The following is a 22,974-nucleotide window of genomic DNA, read 5'->3' on the forward strand; positions in this document are numbered from 1 at the left end:
CAGCCACTTACCAGAGGACAATCATTCTGGCTGCTTGTGGATCTGGATTCCCTAATACAAATTATTATTAACATTATTGAATTCAATCTTGGATTTCAAATGCGATTTAAGAACGGTGGGGTTACATAAAACCCTACCACAACGTGAACTTATGCTGATCATTAATGCTGTTTTACCTTTAGCCTGGCAGTGATTACCCCTTTCTCCTCTGGGGTATTAAGATATAGGGCTCGGATCTGACTCTGGACCTCGCTGTAGAAAGTGGCTTCCCAGAACTGCTGGTTGGTCCAGATGGGATGGTCCTGAATGCAGGTGTAGGCAAACTGGTTCACCCCAGCAGCCAGTTTCTGCAAAACAAAATGTGGTTCCATAGAGTAAAGACAATATACAGAAGCAACGTTAAATTATACTTTTGAACAGAAATCTGTGTGAGGCTCTTTTCTTTCTATTTTGCAGGACATCAGCACAATACTGCAAGATGAACCGGCTCATTGCTGCCAGCAGCGATGACACATGTTGGCCTTGTACATTTTTTTATCTCACAAAATCAACTATTTTATGAACAACCTTTAGTGACATGAGAACCAAAAATGTGTCTTTGAAATGCCAGTATTAAAAAAATGAGGGGAGGTAAAAGTGGAAAAAACACTGTAATTCGCATCGCTGTTTCTCTTGATACTTTATATCATCTCCCATAACAACAGATAAAAAACAGATGTTGGATTTTCAGTCTCCAGAACAACAGTGACGGTGTTATTGTTTACAGGTCAGCTTTTGAATGAGCAGCAATTTTCTTTCATGTTGCTAATGTTGAAAATAAAATGTAATAGACTAAACAGAGTGAATTAAACCTTACGCTTGTAACCTTGTCAACTCCAGTCAGTACAAACACATATTACACGGCCAAACTTCGCTCAATACCACAGAACTTTATTCCAAATCCGAGTGGGAATCCAAAAGTCCAAAAGTAGGGAAATATGTATAAATTGTATGAACCAGGATTTGGCGCCAGCAAGTGCCCCTCAAAAAAGGTGGCCATAACTTTGCTGAGAAGTGGGAAAACCAAAAACAAGTCAGCCGTGGGATTTAAAGTGAAATAAATCATTCCTCCTGAGTCGTAACTTTTTAGCAGATAACAGCCCCTAATGGAGCAGCAGACCACCCCTCTTTTCCTTCTGTGTCTGGATGTATCTGGAAGCAAAGCTGTTGTTTTTCATTAGCGTGGGCTGAAGAGTAAAGCACCTGCTGCTTGCAAAAACATCGACAACGGGGAACATACAGTACTCAGCCAAGAGAGGGTCAATTCTGTATAATACACATGGTAAACACAGAGCAGTGCTGGAGAACAATATCACACCGCAGATAACATGCTCTCAACAGAATCATGGCCACAAACCAACATACACCAACCGTCCAACTCCCTGCACGGCCTGAGGGCCACGTGTATGGCTTAAGCCTGTTATTTGATTAGCTTCTGATTTCTCTCCCCTGAGCCTGACACAACATGGTGGTTTCCATTATCACTTCTTAGTTTGCCTTTGAAGGGTGAGAACTGAGACAGTAATTACAAGAGACAGAACCAAAACAGCTCCATTCCCAGTGTGATGGGCCAGAAGCCAAGAGAGAGCAGGACAGACGGTGGACCGAGAGCTAATGCCCACACTGCAGTTAACTGGCAGGTCCCTTTTTGAGCTTTGTTTCTGGTTCATGGGAGGTCTTCATTATGATATCTCTTATATCATATATCAGGCAAATGTCTGTAAGATTTCAGTAAAAATGTACCGAAGGAGAAAGAAATGTACATAAAACATCTTGAAAAGCAAAAATGCAACGTGTTATTACGCAACTGCTGAAGTTGAACTCCTGCTGCTCCTCTTCTAATATTAGATTACAAAAATGAAACCACTTTTTCGGGAAATGTGACACCGCAGAGCTCAGTGTTTTTTATGAGTTTTCAAGGTACTTAAAGAAAGAGCTGTGGATTCTGGCTAATGACAGAGGCCAACGAGAAACGGATACTTAAGATCTCAATTATGGAAAAGCACGTGAAACAACGGTCTGAGGCTTAAACACAGAAGACAAAAGGGGGGACTTTTTTAAATGCATCAACCAGAACTTAATGATTTCTCTTTAAACATATTGTTAGTACTCTCTGGTGGATAAACCATGTGATTGAGACACTCTTTCGCATTTATTCTAGTTAGTGGCCGACATACAGCACACGCTGCAACTGACATATCTGTGGTAAGCTAAAAATAATGTTTGCCATACCAATGTAGCAGTGGGATCTACTGCCTTATTAAGAGCACAAAGGTGACGTCAATCTTTACAGTCAAAACTACTTCGCCTACAATCTAAAGCACTCATACACCTGACATACACATGTTGTGACCCAGCACGACATCTTTAAGGCAACATTAGGGATAACATTAATGGGAGCTTGTTTAGATTAACCATTCTTTCCATAAATGGAGACGATTACACAAACTTTGCTATCAGAGGAATCAAGTGGTATATGGGAATTAGGCCAAAGATGAAAGGACGATGACAAATCTGCAGTGGATAGAAATGCTTTGAAGAGAAGCTGTAATGTGACCAACCCCAGCATTGCTCAAGCTAACAGACGTATGGTATGTGAAATACAAACACACTAAAGAGTTGACCTCATTAAAACCGTTTCAAGATTTATTTGCAAAATTTCACAGATTAAAAAAAGAAAAGAAACATAATCTAATCTTTTGATTAGGGCTATTGCTAATCTATTTATCCATCCCGTTGCTAATTCCTGCAGCTTTACATTAAAATAATATGAATTTTACTTTGTTGTAACCATTTACTCCTTCTTTAATGCCAACTCCTAGCTTTCTTTGATGATTTTAGTTGTGCCAATGGTATTGTAAGTCTGTATCTCAGCACAATTTAGTTTTCCAAGGATTTAAAGCTATAATATGCAGGAATTTGGCATTTTAAAAAAAACACAACCTCATCCATAAACTCTTTTGCCCGAGTCACATCCGATAGATTTTCACCAGCAATGGTGCATGTTTTGGTCATTCATGGTGTGTACACTACCACCAAAGCCAGTAAAAGAGCACGATTATTTGTGTTTATTTGCGTTACTTGCAACAAACAGCCACATTCCTTTACTGTAAAATAGCTGTAAGCTAATGCTGGCGAGCAACAGCACACATTGAGGGTGTGTGTCTGTGTGTTCGAATTCAGCTTAATCAATTAGCTCTGCACTCACCAGTAGGGCTGCACAATTGATCTCAGACTCATGGAAATGTCAATATGACTAAGTACAATATAGAAATTGCAAGAACTGCAATTTTTTTTATAAAGGAGGAATGCGTCAGGCTTTTAAAGAAATGCTGTAGTGCCGCAGAGATGCTCTGGCCTACAAAGCCTGTTCTCCAGATGTAATAAAACATGTTTGTTTGGCAGAGACCAAGAGAAATGGCACGTCCTCATGATTTTAGTAGTTCTTCAATGACACTGAAAACTGCAATTTAAAATGTAGTCATCCAAAAATAATCATAAATTAAATCACTATCATTTTTTGACCATATTGTGTAGCCCTACTCACTAGAGAATCTGCTTCTCACTCTCCTCCTCCTCCGTGCCGTCTACACACAGCATTCTGCCAACGTCTCTTGTTTGTTTGATAAAGACCTCCCTAGCAATACTGACGTTTAAAGATGGAGGTGAATCAAACACAGTGAGTAGCCATAAACAGCAGAAGTGAAGCCCTTTTGAGAGAACTGTAATACCTCCCTGTCACAGCAGTCCGTTATGCATCTTGCAGCAGATGTTGTGTGGGTGTGTGTGTGTGTTGGTGTAGGAGGGTTGTTGGGGTCTCTCTGTGATTTGTCTATGCTGTCTATACTCAGCCTGGCTGTTCTTTTTTGACTTGTCAGATATGTGTAGGTCATTTTGACCGAGGTCATCTCTTCCTAATATGATGATAACACAAAGCTTAAAGAGACACCCACAAGACAGATGGCCGAGGAGGAGGACAGGGAAGCAGAGGAGAGAGGAGAGGAAACGGGAGGAGGAAAGGAGAGTAAGAAGTGAAGATGAAGGGGAGAGGAGGGAGTATACCACTATGAGGCCCATCTGGCTGTGTGACTAGTGAAGAGAAGGAATGTAGGCAGGGTTGCGGGAGAAAGGGTGAAAAACAAGTGAACAAACCACAAGGGGAGACAGAAAGGAGAAATGCTGTGTTCAGGTCGGAGGAATGAAGCTATCTGGATCTGGGATCTTGTTATGAACTCTGGAACATGATCCCAAGGTTCACACAATGATGAACTGCGTCCTCCAAACATCGGCCATACAGCATCACATCACGTCAACTGTGTCTCTGAGACTGAAAGATGCTGCGCGTGTCACTGAGGGGAGTGTACACTTGCATGCAGACGCTGTGTCTGATATGTCACCAGCCTTGGGGCAGCAATGTTATTTACAAGTGCTTTGGAAGAATTCAGAGCATTCTTGAATTGTAGATACAAAAACAGTCATTATTTCTGGATGAGTCCTCTGTGGGAATGCATTCCTGACCCATACACAATCCATCGCCGCAGTTCTGAAAGTCTACGAGTCAGTGTATTTTGAGGAAAACTACTCGCATCCTGAAACCATAAAAACTCCCTATTCAATTCGAACTATGTATTTATAGTGTCCAGCCACATAAAACAAACACTGCAAAACATGCTGAAAGTCAGACTAATAAACAAACCCATCATGGTATCCATAGGCCGTAACTGTGTAAAAACACAATGTACAAATAACATAAATGTTCCTCAACAAAGTAAACACAGATACGATAAGTCGAGAGCTGTACAGCTCGGAAATACACAGGGGTCACACAATACGTCATTTTCCTTGCAGGACATGGTGCAGAGAGGTTTGACGAAGCGAGCTGCCAGATCCCCCCATGCATAAACTATGGCTGAAAGAATGCTAACAGTCAAGTGTTCTTGTTGTGCAAGTCATCCTGAACTGGGTTCTTCACCGGCTGCTTTTTCACTCACTCTGGTGACACATTCAAATGTGAGACGAAACATTATGTGGGACTGCAAAGGGCAGAATAACAACAGACCCAGACGTCAATGACACCTGTTCATCTCCAGATTAACCCACCACTCACTAGATAACGAATGCCAGAGAAGCTGTCTGCAGATTAGAGAATGACAACAAAATGTAAAACCTCATCTCTGACAAAGACCCACTGTGCAAAGGTTCTGTGGCATTTAGATAAACTTTACATATGCAGGCCAAATGTCACCGTCTGTGCACGATGTAGGCCAAAAAAGATATTTTGCAAATCAGTTCTACCTTCCTTCTGTCTGGACTATGAACAACCCTCTATCGAGAACAGCCCCATAAGTGCCTCACTTTGAGCAAAACATTCAAGAGGGGTCATGCTGAGAGCGAGCCAAAAGAATGAGAGAGGTAAAATAACTGGACATAGAATGTGGGTCAATGGCATAAGCTGTTGTCAAAATATTGCCAGCAATAAAACTAAACACCGTCTATGTCCATCCAGCCGATTCTGGGAGCAGATGGCTGCAGCGAGAGGGACCTTCCCATGATCTCTGGCCTGCAGACTTGAAAGCCATTGGGATGGCAGAACTTTGAGCTTACTAAAGTTTGGCCAAGAATACCAAACAGGGACTTGACCAACGTCAGACTCCTGAACTTGAGTCTTTTAATGTGTCGTGTCTGAGACAATTTTTTTGGCATGCAAAGTAAGTAAAAAACAAAACAAAAAGAAAAGCATGAATTACTTTCCCAGTCCCTAACAACCGACCTCATTTAGGTTCAAAGATGACTCCATAAAGTACATAGTGATAGCACCGGATTAGCCTTTAGGAAGATTGTTATAGCAAACGTAACTACCGCCAAAAAGACAATAACACACTGAAAGTACTCCCGCAAGCCTTCATCGATAAGAGAATGGTTGAATGGTTATTCCTCAGTATATTGGTCTCATAGAACGATCATTAGCTGTAATCCCAAAAGTGCCACTTGGGATATCCTTAGTTGGTCTATTTTGAACCCACACTTTCTTGTGCCGATATAATGTGTCACTTTGTTAGATTGTATGCCAACCTATAAACATTTGATTTACTCATAATGTTTGTTTTTGTCTTTTATTTTCTTTTGTCCTGTCTGTTTTTCAAAATGTATTTATTTTCTCTGGCAAGGCAATGGTGGCTTGTTTATAGTTTTTTGTCACATGTTTGTACATACAATAATCCTTGTCAATGTTATATCACGTGACAAAGAGTTATGTAATGAAAAGTCACAAATACCAAGGGGATATCTTAACACTAAGATATCTGACTCAAACAAAGAAAAGCAGAAACCAATTTATCTCCAAATCAATTGATATCAAAAAATTTTGTCGAACGCGAAAGTACCTCCTGTGCTTTTGATACTGGTTCCAGATCAACACTCCATTAAGTGGGACAGTGCAGGGAACAATTTTCAGCAGGGCAATGACATGATTCCCAGTAAAAACAACTTTGGACTTGTAAAAACAACTAAGAAACTGATCTGAAGGTTTTTCCATGTAGCAGAGCTTTCTTTGCATCATGTAACAATCAATTCATCAAACCACTTCTTAAGTATGCATTTAGCGTCGTAAAACCTTACAGGCATCAGTATCTGCCTGATGTCTTCTAGGGTTAAAAAAAAACAGTTCTCAGGTACTCATGCATTCTTTTCAATGACTTTCACAGCCTTGTCTGGTCAGCTTCAAGGACTGGTTGATCATCTACTATATTTCAGTATTTCCAACTGTAATGTATAAGCAATGGATGAGAGAACATGCTCGCAGTCTCTCAGAGGTCGTTATACAAGTTTCATCTTCGTACATCTTCTGAAAGCTGAGCTGATACATTGTGGTGTATTTTAAAAAGGTCTGCAAATAAAAACAGCTCCAACTCCCAACTGTCTGCTGTCTGAACTCACTCTGTTCTGTATGCTGAAGGCACATATTAGTTTCATTCATGCTGCCAAACATCTAAGGCTGCTATTTTGTCATAATCAGATTAGCAAATGGAAGAAAAATGGATCAATTGGGATAATTCAGGGCCATGTATGCCTCTCGATCAACACCCACGATGACAGCTGCTGGGATGCTCCATTACCAGCTTTGTTTTTCTCACATTTTCACTGCATGATCCTCATGCCATTAAACCAGAGATTACAGAATCATTCTGGCAGATTCTCGGCTGACCTCACTTCACTTTTCACCCTCTGGGTGAGGCCAAGCTTGAGCATGTCACCAGTTCCAATCATCTAGAGAAAAATCTTTCTCAAATTATTCATCTTTCTAATTAGGCATCAGATCCAGACATGGAATCGTCTGTCATCTTCTAACCTAAAAAAAGCTGCAAAACACTTCATTGTGAAATAATGGTAACCAGTTCATGAACAGCCTTATGAAACAGTATTTTCCTTGAAGTGGTATAATCTTGTCACATGGCTTAAAAAGCACACACAGCTAAGAAACACTGACATTATTGATTAATTTTCGACACTGGTGGCCTCAAAGAGAAACAAGAAACAAACATCACACACAAGACTTATCGAGGGAGTTACATCAGCCTGTGGCATGTGAACTGGCAGAGTCATGTGGCGGCAGAGAGCAGGTCAGGTCCCAGTCCAGCCCATTAGGGTAAGGCACTGGTACCCGACAAAAAGCCACTGTGAACAGTTGTGTCTGTCCCCATAGCAACGCGCAAGCTGTGGAGACATAGTTGTGGTGCATGATGCGGCTACCCTGTGTTGATAGTGTGGTATGGAAGCCAAAGGCTGTGGCCCGTCCACTGGATTTTGCTATGCAGGGTTTTAACATGCTGATCTGTGCATGTACATGCTCGGGAATCAGCAAAGGTCAAAGGTTGGAAAAGATGTCCTTCCTCTGGCTATTCCTTTCAGTGCAGTGTTTATTAAAGCCAGAGGGTGGAACATAAATACATGTCTTTTCTCTTCTGTTTGTCTTGAAAGAACTGGGAGCATGGGTTGTTCTGTGCCAGACATTTCTCAGTTCAATAATATAGCTGTTAGAGCCCTTCATTGGACAAACTATGCAATGGTCCATAAATCTATCTTTGGCATTTTTGTACTGACCTTTCTTGTTACATTTTTGGTTGACATGTACCCCAATACCGATGTATCTAAATTAATGATGACTGAGATTTAGCCCTGGCGTGTTTTATTGCTATCAGTCTAATCTCACTTCAATATAGATATATCATCAGAAATACTGATAACACCACTTCTGTTGTTTCACTGAGAAAATTCTGATAAAACTGTCCACTGTGGACTTACGAAACAGAAATTGCTTTGAAGTGATAGATTACTGTGACATGGTTAAACAGGCATGCAACAAGGCGAAGAAACTCTGACATTACTGATTAATTTTCAACACTGGTGGCCTTGAAGAGAAAAACAGAAACCAAAACTTCAGCCTTATCAAGGGAGTTGCATCATGTGGCATGTGAACTGGCTGAGTCACGGGGGCTGCTCAGACCTGATATCAACATGCTTTCTCAGTGATCCGATCACAAGCGGACAATTCTAAGTACAGGTGTGAATACCTCAAAGACACACAGAGGACACATTTGAGATCCAGTCACTCAGACCACATTTGAAGGTGGTCTGGGTTGCATCTGACAACATTCTTTTAGCAGTGTGTACAGACATGTGGCCTGAGCCACACTGAAGGACCACCTACTCAACTGACGTCCTCCCAGAAGAAGCCACAACAATCACAATGGATTCAGCTCTGTCTGATTCTTATGAAGATCACTGTTGTGTAAAGCACTGTATGTTTCAACTAACCATTGAACCAGTAACCACAATATCACCAGACTTCTTTATAATGATTTTAAGAGTTGCTGTGTAAGGAGACTTAAACGTTGCTACAGTATATTCTTAATTACTAGTGCCCTCTTGTAAATTTGGCATTAAATACATCACATTAAGATGGTTCTTTCCTTTGAGAATATTTGTGGTAGAAGACACTTTATAAACATTATGAAACGCTGTCAAAAGTAAATTCTGATCAACTTGGGTGAACTTGTTATGTCACAGTAACACATCAAGACAATTCTTTTTGTGTGTGTAAAAGTCTTATGCGTTTGTTCCAGCGATGTACAGGTATATCTGCACATAGGGTGGGGAAATGAATTCCGATCCGAGTGAACTGATGGACCTAAAAGCTACCCACTTGTGAACGGATCAGTCAGAACCCATGCTGATACCAAATGCGAACAGCCTCACTGTGTTCAGTGTGGATAGTTTTCACTGTGTCCACCACGGACCAGTCAGTATGACATGTGTACTAATTGCTGCTCTCCTCCTGGACATCTACATTCTGAAAACTCCCCGTGTATCAATGCATTTATTAGTGCTGTGTGTGCATGTGTGTTTATTTGGGGTCTCAGCGTTTTAATGTGGACTAACTGTGATATTGACATTTTTTTCACCCCACTTTTGTTCAAAATGTAGTGATTTTTATAATTCCTTTTTTAATCAAATAAAAGCGTATCTACATGGCTGGAAACCACTTAGGATAAAAGAGATATCTATATAGATTTGTGTTTATTTGAGGCTCCACTGACACTGTACACTAAAGAGAGGCATTACAATGAGCCCACACACATCTTTCTCTGTAATTAGAGTCCTTACCCTGTAAAAGGCTGTTGAAAGGGGCAGCAGTGCAGCAGCCACCGTGTACTCCTCGGAGCTGGAGCAGTCCTGTGGGTCACACAAACAGAAGAGAAGTGAGGACAGGACACAGCAGGAGACATGTTACACAGCTCTGTGAACATCTTTTTTCACTGATGCAAAGGTTTCAAACAGAGAGGTCACACACACCGGGGCAAGAAGGGAGACTATAAGAAATGCTAACGGAAATTTTACTACGTTGTTAATGTAGTACTACATCTACTCTGACAGCGTACGTATTGCTAAGATATGAGACAAAACTTTGTGTCTTTCAGTACATGAGAGATACACAGTTTTAAATTTGCAGTGCAGAGATGTGATATAGATGGAACACCGGGGGCAAAGATATCTAACGTAGCAGCAAACGTAACTTCTTCTTACATAAAGACAGTCTGTCCTATTGAATGTCAGGCAATGCTAAAAAAAACAAACCAACCAACACACTTTGAACATATGCTTTCAATAGCCTTATGTAATCTCTGCTTTGAATCAATACGTCACAGCACTCCGGTCTTCAATTTATTGGTAATTTTTGATGATTTACATTCTTGAACTGGGTTAAAAGTAAATCGCAACATGTTGCACAAAATCCAGTTGTTTCGGCCATAAAATGCTGTATCCATTTATCAAGAAGTCACGACTAGCCAGAGGGAAAATGTCATTCTCTTTCCTTCTTTGTATTTTTAGATTAGCAAATAGTTGAAAACATTCCCTTTTTGACTTTTACACACCATGCCAGAGTGTCTTTGTATTTGGGATTGTTTTGGGTCAAAGGGGCAGTGCTTAATGGTGCTTTCAAGAGAATAGCATTCAGACGAATAGTACATTAAGAGGCTTATGGAGGGGGACTCGGGGGCCACAAAACAAAACTTCTTCTTGCAGAGATCACAGGGAACGATGAGAACAGGAGAATAGGAGAAAAGGATGCGAGTTGGACTCAAAAGTACTTAATTCACAGGAAATTGGTACTTATCTCTAGTAAGCTTTGTTGGGATTTATTTGTTGAACGCTGTAAATGAGAATGGCCAGAGGAAACTTGATTTAAGACCATGCACAAACAAGACTGGCTCTGACCTGGTGCCTCACCTCATAACCCTCAGTGGTTCTGTGTAAATAACACACATTTTATTTTATAAAAAAAACAAACAAAAAAACAAAACAATTTAACTTTAGGTTCATGTCTACATTCTCCTAAACACAACATCCTATCAGAGTCTTTAATTTTGCCAGTCTAGATAAGGATAAGAATGCTGCTCTTTCTGATAGTAGTCTGAAGTGGAGGCCTCTGTTAACAACCAGCCATCCAAAAGAAAGAACCTCACACACACACGCACGCACGCACGCACGCACGCACGCACGCACGCACGCACGCACGCACGCACGCACGCACGCACGCACGCACACACACACACACACACACACACACACACACACACACACACACACACACACACACACACACACACACACACACACACACACACACAAAGAATGTAGAGACAGGAGAAAATATAAAACACAAGTTTCGCAGCCACACATAAAAGGCCGGCCCCCCGTCGACTGAGCAACATTCTTTCTGTTTTATTTATCGTGTCGCGAGTGTTTTTCTTTGCAGTTACTTGGGCTGCGGTAAAATGTTCCAGCTTGGAGCGGCACCAAAGCATTGTTTACCGTCATCCCTAACAATGCGGCAGTTCACAGGAGTTCATGGACCCCAGTCATAACAGCACAACAAGTGGAAACGCACCGACCGAGAAGTCTGAATAATTAACAAACCAACATACTTCAGACAAAAAGAACAGAACATAAACTTATGATGAAAGACATGTTGAGCTCTGAAAAGGCCACGTGCTGTAGATCAGGGGAGCCCAAACAGTTTTTCTGTGGATGGCCAAAACTGAGACTTAATGGTGGGCAAAATAAAACACATTGTGTATTATACTAAGTATTGTATAATTTAGATTTACAAAGGCAAAACGCTTCCTCAACTGGCTCACTTCCAGCATCGGTCACTCTGCCTGCTGAGCTCAGATGATGAAATAAATAAATAAATAAATAAATAACTAAAATGGCCCTCATTAGAGTGCATACTTCTGCCAAGACTCAACAGTCCCCTTAATTTCAATCAAGCTGAATCCAAAATCAAATAAAACATATTCAAACAGCTTCATCCAGATTTTTTTATTTTGATCTGCATTTTTCACCTAAATATACTTGATTTTTTTTTCATCAAGATCCACTACTCCCTGTCAAATTGGTAAAAATGTTGAAAAATCTTGCAATATTTAAGAAAATGAAAAAACATTTCTGGATTCATGCCTTTATTGAAATGACGCCAAATGGTAATGGGGTCAATTCTGGGCTAAGACGCATCCGCCACCCAAGTTTCAAGGAAATCCGTAAAGTAGTTTTTGTGTAATACTGCTGACAAATGAACACCCTGGGACACGGTGGAAAACAGGATAGGAAAAAAGGAATCCTTGGTATAGGTAACTAGGAATCCTGAATATTTGGAGAGCTATGTAGATACTCTAAGAGCATTTTATCTCAGAAAAAATAAAACTGCAGAATCAGTCATATTCTATTAATTCTATTAGTCAATCTGGCAGGCAAAAACGGTGGGCCACCTTTGACTCCGAGGCCCCACTTTGGGCAACCACATTGGAAACATCACAGTCTTTGTTTCTTTGCTTCAACACATCATATCTTATAGACATTATCAGGTCTACTTAAGCCACACGTATTATCTCCTACAAACCTTCACCTTAATCTCCCTTAAGCAAACAGTGGCTAAGTGACCTGAGGTGAGCAGATAGAAGTGAAATCTATAGCAGGTCTCTGAGCTCAGGCTGATTTAAAAGTGAAACCTGAAGATGAGCAGCATCATCTAAGGAACATGACAAAGGGAAGGGCATTGCATTTAGGACTAAATCATTGTCATTGTGCTGAATAGATCCACATGGTGCGGGGAGGGGGATTTTTGTTTGTTGTTTAATATTTGGTATTTCAAGGAGTGTTTGCAAGGACACCCTGCCGTCTTCCTTTCCTCCTATTATTTACTGTATGTCTCATCATTTTCCCCCTCGAAGCTGTGGGAGCTGTGATAGCCACGGTAACTAACACAGCTATTCTGTCTCAGACACGTATACACCGAGGAAAAACAAGAATGTTGAGCATGTGACAGAAATGCTGGAGGATGTGAACAAACAGCAACTTCCTGTGAGTTCCACAGAAGTTGGCACTTTCCAGGAAAGCTGCGAGATGAACTGACACTTATAGCATGCTTTTATGAGACTTTTGTGGCTGCTGACATAAAAGACATTCTTAACTCAGGGGCATTTCTAGTTAATTGCGACTTGAATCAGTGATAGTAAGAGGAATAAATTACACAGTTGATCTCTGTGATGTCCAGATGAGCAACGAACAAAGATTGCATAGTGTAAGCATGAAATCTGATCACCGCAGATGTTTACCTGGCCACACCGGTGAACATCCTTGGGAAACAGTTATCTGAACATGGGAATGACACCCAGTGCTGATTCCCAGTGACCATGTTACGCAAGGCAGTCCATCAAGGACACTAAGGCAGACTGGGGCCATGTTCTCACAGCAAGATACTAATTTATGATCCAAATAATGTAAAACTGTGATGAAGTCATCTATTTGCTATTAAAGGAGATGTTCAAAGTGACTAAAGTGCAGCAGACAGCCTTTCTGGCTCCATGTGGGGGACGCAGGGTACAGACTCAGCTGGTAGGCGCTCCAGTCAGTGATTCAGACAAGACGTCAGATTAAGTGCCTCGCACTTTCCAGCAACATCTGTGTGGAACGTGTGTTCTTGCACGCTGTTCCACATCAGACGGTCAAGCTCACGATCATGCGGAACTCATGGACTCCATGCGGCTGCGGCCGCTTCCCATGGACCTCCCATCCTAATCCCCTCTCACAGTAAACTGCCATTCAGAGTGTGTTTTTGAGCACCATCATGAGGCCCTGGGCCAAGAGAGAGCAGAGCACAGAGGGCTCATAATCCTATCTGACAGGAAATGGTTGGGATGCCAGGATACATCCACAGCAGGACTCATTCCCCCACATGGCTTGCGCAACGTTCAACTTCTAAAATCTTAAGCACTGTCTGACCAACGCACACAAACAAGTAAATGTGCAATTAACCCAAATACCTGAATGAGGGTCGTTACTGTGTGTGATTCATGGTACAGCGACACCACAGATAAGGATTACAACAGATGTTTAAACAGGAAAAAGCGTCACTGTAAACTTTTAACGGACATCGACTCATTCCTGAGGATGTATCATCAATCTTTGATGCATAACAGCAAAAATGTAAATAAAGAAAAACAAAGAACTGACACGGTACAGCACACCTGATTGAAATGTCTTCACCTTTGAACTAATGTACACTTCAGCATTACGCATCGCTCCCCTGCAAATCTTTCAAAGGAAAACACTGATTGCAACCAGGAGACACAACTGTCATTTAGCCTGAAGTCAATCGTTAACCAATAACTGTTGTTACTGGCCTCATAATGATGATGTCATTGCGAATCAATGTGTCACATCAACATATATGCCAGCAATCCTAATGAGGCAAAATGTTGTCATCGTACGAAGAGCAAGCAACATTTTTTAGAGCACAAATCACTCTGGATTTAACACACACACACGCACACGCACACACGCGCACACACACACACGCGCGCGCACACACACACACACAACAAATATCCTTTTGGGGTTCTTACATGACTGGGCGTAGCAAGAAAGATGAAAGTAATTACTAGCCCAGCAATTTACTATTTATATTCATTTCACAGCTCATCGAGGCGATCCCTCACAACCAAGTGGAGACCATGAAATGAAAGCCAAGAACAAACTCCTGGGCCCCATCTTGAAGCCAGAGAAGAAATGTCAAACAATTTGCAAGTCCAAACAAACAAACAAACAAACAAACAACAAGCCATAAGGGAAGGCTTATGATATCTTATCCCATACTGAAGTTAATAATACTGACTTACACATATGTAATTCTTAATTTTTTTCCCCTTGTGTGTGGCTGTGGAACATTGGCTTTTCAACAGCATGTCAGAGGGCAGCAAGGGAGACAAATTACAACTCTCTACAACTCACTTAACTAAAGATATGTAATTATAACATAGATAATATGTTAATATAGATTTCAGTTGATATTAGCCCAGATAAAAGTTAGGTGAGACATTAATTTGGCTGTGTATCATATTATTATGAACAGATTAAATCAAAATAGTGGAAAATGTCCTTGACAAAATAAGGTCTGCAGAATTATGACCAGAATCACACATTTTATATTCATTTCAGAGGTTTGTATTGTTTGTGTCTTGTTAAAGCTAATTTTGTCTAGCATTGGAACACAACAGCAAATAAATAAATAAATAAATAAATAAATAAATAAATAAGTAAGTAAGTAAGTAAGTAAGTAAGTAAGTAAGTAAGTAAGTAAGTAAGTAAGTAAGTAAGTAAGTAAGTAAGTAGTTTTAAAAAACTCTCACCCATCTGTTCCAACAAAAGCCAACACATCAGGATCTTATTTCAACACACACAGAGAAAAGACGCACAGGCTGTCTGGTTATCAGCAGTACCCACGATCATGGGGGATCAAAACAGTAAACTTTGAATCAGTATAGCCCTAAATTATAAGACAAGTGCTGACTAGAAGAGGGCATGCAAGAGATCGTGGTAATATCTGCACATTGTTCCATTTTTTGGGCTTTCAACAAATGCACGTCACTGACAATACGCTGAGGAAGCAAAGCGTTCATCTCTGCTCCTGGAAATCTTGACATTCATTTTGCAAAATAGCGAGGATTATGCAACAAGATTCTCTTTTTCTGTCACCCTGCATACGTGGACCTACATAACTAAGTAATCAGTATTCTTGCTCATGTAGACATTATTTTTTGCCAAATTCATCAATGCTGCCCTTGGTCTCGTTTTGTTCCGTTGCATAATTGTGGAGCAAATGACACGTCAAGTGACCTTGCCTGTCCCTAGGCCCAAGCAGATGGTGGGATTAATTGGCTTTCTATCATTTGTGGGAAAACAAGAATGACTGGAATCTAAAGTCACTCCATAAAAGCTGCACTCTTTGAGGACTGCTTAAAATTATTAAAGTCCCTGTAAAGGCCAGATTCAAGGCAGTAAAACATGAGGAACTACCAATAAAGACCCGGCTGCTTGGGTTGAGTGAAGCCTCACTTACTCTTTATGAGCTGCACAAAAACACATTACTTACTCACTTTGACAAGTAGCCGACGCATGAGGGCACCAGGAAGAGACAAACACACTATCTGATAAACAATGAGCAGCATCGTTGGACTCAAAGTTACAACATGCTGCCAGAGCGTTATACACAACGATAAACTTCAAAATAAAAAAAAGTTGAGGAGGCAGGACTGGCTTGTACTATATTCATGCATGTGTACTTCTGGCCCACTTATACACTGCCTATACTGAATCTTAACGAATTATATCTCATAAAATAAGGAATTTGGGTTACAGTGCAAGAACATTTACTTCTAGACAGTGTAGTTGAAATCAGTTCTAGATATAGAAATAGAAAAATAATTTTTCATAAATGCTTTTGTTTATTCTCTCCTGGTTTGTTTGTGATTGATAAGGTAAACTCTTGACATCAGTTTGTGGTCATATATTTATTTACTAGCTAAGAATTTTTATTAAGGTGATCTCTTAACAATCATCATATTATATTGTTATCTGAGGAACAACAGAAGTCTGAGATAAAATTCAAATTCACAGTTTTGTTAAGATCATTTCACTGTAATGGTATAGGTCAAATACCAGTTTGGAGCTGAATAACAAAAAACATTTAAAAATGGACAGAAATAGTGACAGTCAGCCTTCACTTTCCTTTAAGATTTCATCACGGTACATATCCTCTTGACGGTACATATCCTCTACAGGGGTAAAGGGGTGTCTGCGACATGGGTTGTCATGACAGCCTGTTATGTGGCTTACCTGGAGGGCACAGTTGATCATACGTATGATGTAGTCGAACTGTTGGTGGTCCATTATGGCGCGGTTCTGCTGAACATGAAGACTCAGTTCCTCTGTCAGACACTGACGAGCTGCTTTGCCTTTCAGTGCGCGCAGTGCAGCTGGCAGTGTCTGTCAGGATGAAGAGAAACAGAAGAAGTACTTCTAAATAAAGTGACTGATTGAAGATGCTGATTTAAAAGAGAGTTTGTTAATTGTTTTAAAACATCTGTGCATCTTTAGATTTTTCAGGCCTTTTGAAAAAAGCAGACCCGTGTTTCATGACATATTAATAACATCTAATGTGAAATGAGGAGCAATTTGATTGTGTTATGTATTCTGTGCCAACAGCAACACTATGCACCAACACAGTACTTTCACTACATTCTTGTGCAGTACGGTTAGAGGTGCTCACAAATGACCATTTGGCAGCAAATAATTTACAGCCTCACGGGGGGTTCAGAGGATGCAAGTTATGCATTCTTACATTTGCACAGAGATGCAGGCTTGGATTACATAACTCCTATATGAAGCCAGAGGGATACATAAAGTAATTGGCAGCCATCCCATCAGAAACATGTCGATGCATACTGGGCAGAATGTTCACCTACGACCTCACATACATGGGGCCACAATGAATTAAAATTAGCACTGACATCTTTGTGTAGTGTTGATGCTTTTAGAGACAAACAACAAGAGGCAGGAACATGGATTATAGTTATCAGCATTGATTCAGATAGTGTCTGATTACAGGGCCATCTATTTCTGCGTCAGAGTCTCTGTGTGCCAGCTGGGAGACATTAAAATGATGAAGGTGATGACAGATCCACAGCTCAACAAAGGGCAGATGCCTCCAGTTAATGAGCTCGTCTAAAGGCTGATTAGCTCCCCTGGTGAAAGACATTGTGCAATGTACCTTTTCAGTCTCCAGGGTCTTGTTGTCAAAGATGAAGGAAATACAGCTTCGCACCACCTCCAGCCTGCGAGCGCTGTTAAACACGGTGCCACTCTTACCCATAATGGACACTAGAATGGCAGATAAAGACAGAACAACTGAGGAATCACTGCAGGATACACAGTAGCTGCTGTAAACGTAGGAATTTATCACATGTCAAAGATGTGTTCTGCAGATTTCAGTAACAGTAACAGTTTAACATACAAACTGTCACAGAGATTTAATATTGACACTGCAATATTATTAGTATTGCTGCAGTACATTACGGCTGTTTAAAGTTGGCCATACCGACGGGTGGTCCGGCAGGTACAACACATTTCCTCTCAAGTCGTGTGGAAGGTGATACTGTTGCGTGTTTTGCCACACCCTCTTGCAACAACTTCTCCACCTTTTCATCATCCAGCAGGGGGAAGGGTACCTGGTGCACCCTCAAGTGGGATCCCTCTGATGGCCGAGGCACTTTCTGGAATGCCATGTGGGGGTTTGGGTTCTCCTACAGAACACACACCACAGGTAATAAGATACTCAAGCTGTACATACAGTGGATACACTACAAAAACACATGTGGCACATGGTAAAATGAGGATGTCTGTGCTGTATGGTAGAACCATGGTCCAACAAAGATTGACAAATCAGCATTAAGTCTTACATTTCTATATAGCTGCTCAGAGAGTTCCCTGATGTGCTTCTGCAGCTTGGCAGGGCTGACCTCTTCTTCCTTAAAACTGTCAATGTCTAAGGCCACCAGCTAGAAAACACACAAACACACAACAAAACAGTAACTATTACAGCAAGCTGAAAATGTAAATTGAATGTATGCTCATAGTGAGCTTATTATACAGATCATCATTTTAATGCATGAAATGGTGGTGTATGAACTTCTCCACTCACAGCTTTTAAGTTGAGGGTAATAAAGTTCAGCTGTAAGTGGAGCGTCATGCTACAGTACCTCATCAAAGAGATCGCAGGCTCGGTAAGGCGGACCCCTCTCTGAGACGAAGCCAGCGAAGGCCATGCCATCCAAAACCTTGGTCAGAAAATCATTCTCGATGAGGCCCCGCTGGCCCAGGAAGGCAGTCTGGATAATGTCAGAATTAGAGCAGTTACAACCCCACACAGATGGGAGCAATGTAATCTTGTTCATATGGACATACTGCGCAATGAAAAACAAGCAGAGTGTCCACAGCCATTTTTCGAATAGCATTACTAAACCTTCGAAGAAAAAAAGAAATCTCTGCAAGGGGGATTAAGACCAGCACATTTTATTGTTGAAATCATGGATAAGTTCTTCAGCATGTACAAAAAGAGGGATAAATCTTGTTATAAATGACTACATGCAAATGAATCTAATTTGCTTTATGCATAATTATTTGTGCTTGTGGGTAGAAGAGATAAAACACAGTTCAGTCAAGCCTTCCCCACTCAGCGATTCCAGGCAAATAAGCAGAGCGTTTGTTTATAATGTGATCCATGTGGGGTACTTTGAGGATGATGTGCTGAGGGGTTACCACGGAGACACCACAGACACGAACAAACAAAATCTCCGGCGCAAAACAAAAATGTAAACCTAATACGTTTCATATGGCTCATTGCCGGGCTTTGCCCAAGGTTACGGGATTGTGTCCGGAGCTTGCATAAACAAAAGGATAGCATCACGGAAGAGTCATGGGGCCTCTACAACACATTTACAACAACATGCATTCTCACACAAACACACACTCTATGAACCCCTGACAGGTTTATCTGCTCTTACATGTAATTCCACCCTCACTGCTGGACTCCAGCTAAAAACAGTTTTGGCAGATTAAAAGAACAAGATGTTTGCTGAGGAGCTTAATCTTAGGTTACCATATTGGAAACTAAGGTTTTTTTTTTTTCAAAATTTGAAATCCAGCACTGGAAACTTCCATTATGTCGATATCTCACCTTGTGAAAATGAATAACGGGTTCAGAATGGATGCGGATGAGCTGCAAGCATGACCTGTAGCCCTGGAAGAGTTGTGCAAACAGCCTGAGAAAGACGGCCCTCACCTCCTTGTCCTGGAACACACACACACACCATCATGACTCATCAAACAGCTATGCTACTAATGTACCCTGATAAGTTAATTATGCAACACACAGTTGTTATTTGTCTTTAGGGTAATGGGTTACCGTCAGCTAGCACCCTCACTCCAACGCTAACCTGGTGATAAGAGATTATGTCTGGTGAGGGCAATCATGTCCCCCTCATGTGGGAGAAGGAGGTCATCACTCCTTACAATGAGACAGCCTGAGGGTCAAGAATGAATGGATGACATGTGATAGTGGGGCTGACTTACCAACAACTTGAGGTTGGAGGGTGCAGTGCGAGGTGGAGGGAACGCATTGTCTGCTATCTCCAGATCGGGGTGCAAAACCTACAAGGAATACATTTATCTCCAGGTGATTTCTTTGTTTTTCATGCGGCCGGTGCTCTCATCTACATCGACTTTGAATAAGTGCAACAGCAACAGAAGTAAACATTCCTCAAGCACCATGAGTAAACAGATAATACAGCCTAACATAAAAAGTGTCACATGATTTACCGTAATCAAGAAAGTAAAGTAAGACCATAAATTTCACCAGGAAGTTTGTGCACAACAATTCAAAACATATTTAACAAGAATCTTATGTGTGTTTGTCTGTGTGAAAGATGGACTGACAGACATTGTTTATAGATAGTCAACAAGGAGGACATGCTGTGATTTGTCTATTTGGTGTTAATTGCCATCATATTATCATTATCTAAATAATCCAGTTGCAGTGTTTATTGCATCCCGGATAGGACACACATATTGTTTTAGTGAACATCCAGTTCAAACTAAATCAAGAAATTACTTTACTGTCATCTATTGAGCAAGACTGCTTTTTTAAGTCACGTTATCCTGAGAGGATTTCAATTGCAATGACGTTATAAAAACTCATATTGTCCCATCCATAAGTGTGTGTGTGTGTGTGTGTGTTAATGCTTACAAGAGACAGGGCGGTCTGTGTTTGGTGTGACACCGGTTCAGGGAGCACAGACAAGTGGATACACTCGGGAATCTTTATTGTTCCTCCATCCAGGTCAGCAATGATAACATCCAACTGGTGAACACACATAAAACACACTGACAGGTCAGGTGGTTTGAATGCATCTGGCAGGAGTACTGTGCGTAATAACACGCATGTCTGACGAGGTTCAGCCGAAACCAGCTAAATAAACATCATATTGAAGTGCAGATTAGTTAATCTTCATGAGTAAAAACTTCCTGAAAACAAACACTCTAAGACACTCAAAAACACTCTGCAGGTCAGAACAAATCCTTAAATGCCACAACGATCTTCACTTTGATGTCATCAGAATAAACTGCATTATTTGTTAATGATTTACAAGCTTTCAAAAATGTATCATGACATACAGTATGTTCTGCACGCAAGTAAGACAGATTACTGGGTGCCACATCTGCTCTCACCAGATCCTGGATTTCACTCTGAAACATGGAGTGCACTCCGATGATGAAGGGAGTGGGTGAGCTCAACACCTCCAACAGCCGCGAAGGCAGAATAGGGATGTATGGGTAACTGAAAACAAAAGAGGACATTATAAGAAAATACACAAATGTACAATAAAAATGAGGAGGAAAGATGTGGAAGAATTACCCAATAAGTGGGCATCCCTGCAGGGAAGTTATGTGATTGAGTAAGCTATTGTGAATCTCAAATGACTAAACTCTCATTAAGTGATAAAAGAGCAGATAAAAGGCAATAAGTTAGTGTGGTATTCACGGGATCTTCATGAATTTGGCAACAATGTCATTAACAAGCCTTGGGATTTTTTTTTTACAGCATCATCATGTAACAAATCTAATCTACCAAATCTACAATCTACTGATCTACTGACATGGACATGGTAGTGTAAACTGAGTAAAACAACACAGGAGACACGACTCAAAAATGAGGAAATGATTGTCAAACAGGAAGAAAGATTTCATTTCACTACAACAGTGAAACTCTAATCTTATACTTTTGAGCTACTGACTCCAAGTAGCCTTTGAGGACAAGAAAAAAAACATGAACATATTTATGTATTATATTGGCCTCCTGTAACACCTATTTAATCATCTGGACCAGGATTTTGTGCCATTCATTTGTTACTAATGGAAGGCTTGTACTGAACAGAAAACATGCACTTCGAAACTACAGAGAAAGGACAGGAAAATTAACCATCAGGGTTATTTACTTATTCTAATTCTTCTTCTTATGAATAATAGTATTTGCCTGTGATGTCATTGCACAGCAGATCATGGAGTCAAGAGACACCGTGGGAAAATATTCAGACACTGGGGCATCTAGATAAGGAGGTTGAACAAGCTACTGCTAAGGTGAGTTGTTCAAAAACTCTCTTTTCAGTAAACTCTGTGTACACAAATGATGTTCTCAATGCTCGTGTTCATGTGTAGAGACCCTGGTGATACTATGAGCAAAGATTCATGTTGTGTCGAGCCTTCTTACTGTTCTAAAAATAGCGATTTTCATGCGATCACTAAAGTGCCTATAGCACTCCCTTTAAAAATAAGTTTGACCCGAAAACGAAAACACGGTAAATCTTAAAAGTGCCTCTTTCGTCGTAATTATGCAATTTACACTTAGGTTTGACTCATATACATTAGCAAAAAAAACCTAGGTTGCATTTTGGCGAGAGTTTCACTTTAAGCAGTGGGCTGATGATTTGATCCCCAGCCACATGCCACATGTTGTAGTGATTTGGGCAAGATACTGAACATTAAAGGACAGAAACAGTTTGCTTCCACTTGCGTGTGAATGGGTGAATGAGAGGGGCAGTGTACAGTACCCTTTCTTCCAACACATCTCATCAAACTGTTTTCTTTCCATTTCTTTACTTCTCTTCTCTTTCTTTTCTTCTGTTTTCTTCCAGATGTTTGTCACCCCTCCAACAGACTCTGTTATGTGGCTTTTATCACACTCTATCATTGATATATCCTGCTCCTTTTTCAAGGAGGACATTTTGACATATCACTGAAGGGAAATACAAGGTCTTGATATTATGCATGCAGGCCGACTGTCGCAGATTACATACAACAGAGACATCTTTCATGATATGAGTAACACCTGCGCTTCTTCTACAATGACAGGCCAAAATGTCTACTGTGAAAGGGGCCTGTAGTTTTCTTGTATGTATGTTACATTTTTCCTGCTTCTGTTAT

General features: G+C 40.7%; 1 protein-coding gene across 10 annotated transcripts in view; it reads right to left on the reverse strand.

Annotated features, from left to right (window-relative positions):
• sbf2 (SET binding factor 2) overlaps positions 1 to 22,974 on the reverse strand; it is a 110,304-nt gene that overhangs the window by 28,480 nt on the left and 58,850 nt on the right. For 8 of the 10 annotated variants that reach the window (XM_037094731.1, XM_037094729.1, XM_037094733.1 and 5 more), the window contains 11 exons: positions 21,169 to 21,331; positions 20,741 to 20,854; positions 20,068 to 20,145; positions 19,673 to 19,786; positions 18,696 to 18,824; positions 18,396 to 18,494; positions 18,035 to 18,239; positions 17,708 to 17,817; positions 16,774 to 16,923; positions 9,703 to 9,771; positions 177 to 347 (listed from right to left, as the gene is read on the reverse strand). In XM_037094731.1, coding sequence (XP_036950626.1) covers positions 177 to 347; positions 9,703 to 9,771; positions 16,774 to 16,923; positions 17,708 to 17,817; positions 18,035 to 18,239; positions 18,396 to 18,494; positions 18,696 to 18,824; positions 19,673 to 19,786; positions 20,068 to 20,145; positions 20,741 to 20,854; positions 21,169 to 21,331 — 1,402 coding nt within the window. The remainder of the gene's footprint in view (positions 1 to 176; positions 348 to 9,702; positions 9,772 to 16,773; positions 16,924 to 17,707; positions 17,818 to 18,034; positions 18,240 to 18,395; positions 18,495 to 18,695; positions 18,825 to 19,672; positions 19,787 to 20,067; positions 20,146 to 20,740; positions 20,855 to 21,168; positions 21,332 to 22,974) is intronic. The other 2 variants (XM_037094726.1, XM_037094728.1) reach the window with 1 other exon arrangement.

This window comes from Acanthopagrus latus, chromosome 4, assembly GCF_904848185.1.
Source record: "Acanthopagrus latus isolate v.2019 chromosome 4, fAcaLat1.1, whole genome shotgun sequence".
NCBI lineage: Eukaryota > Metazoa > Chordata > Actinopteri > Spariformes > Sparidae > Acanthopagrus > Acanthopagrus latus.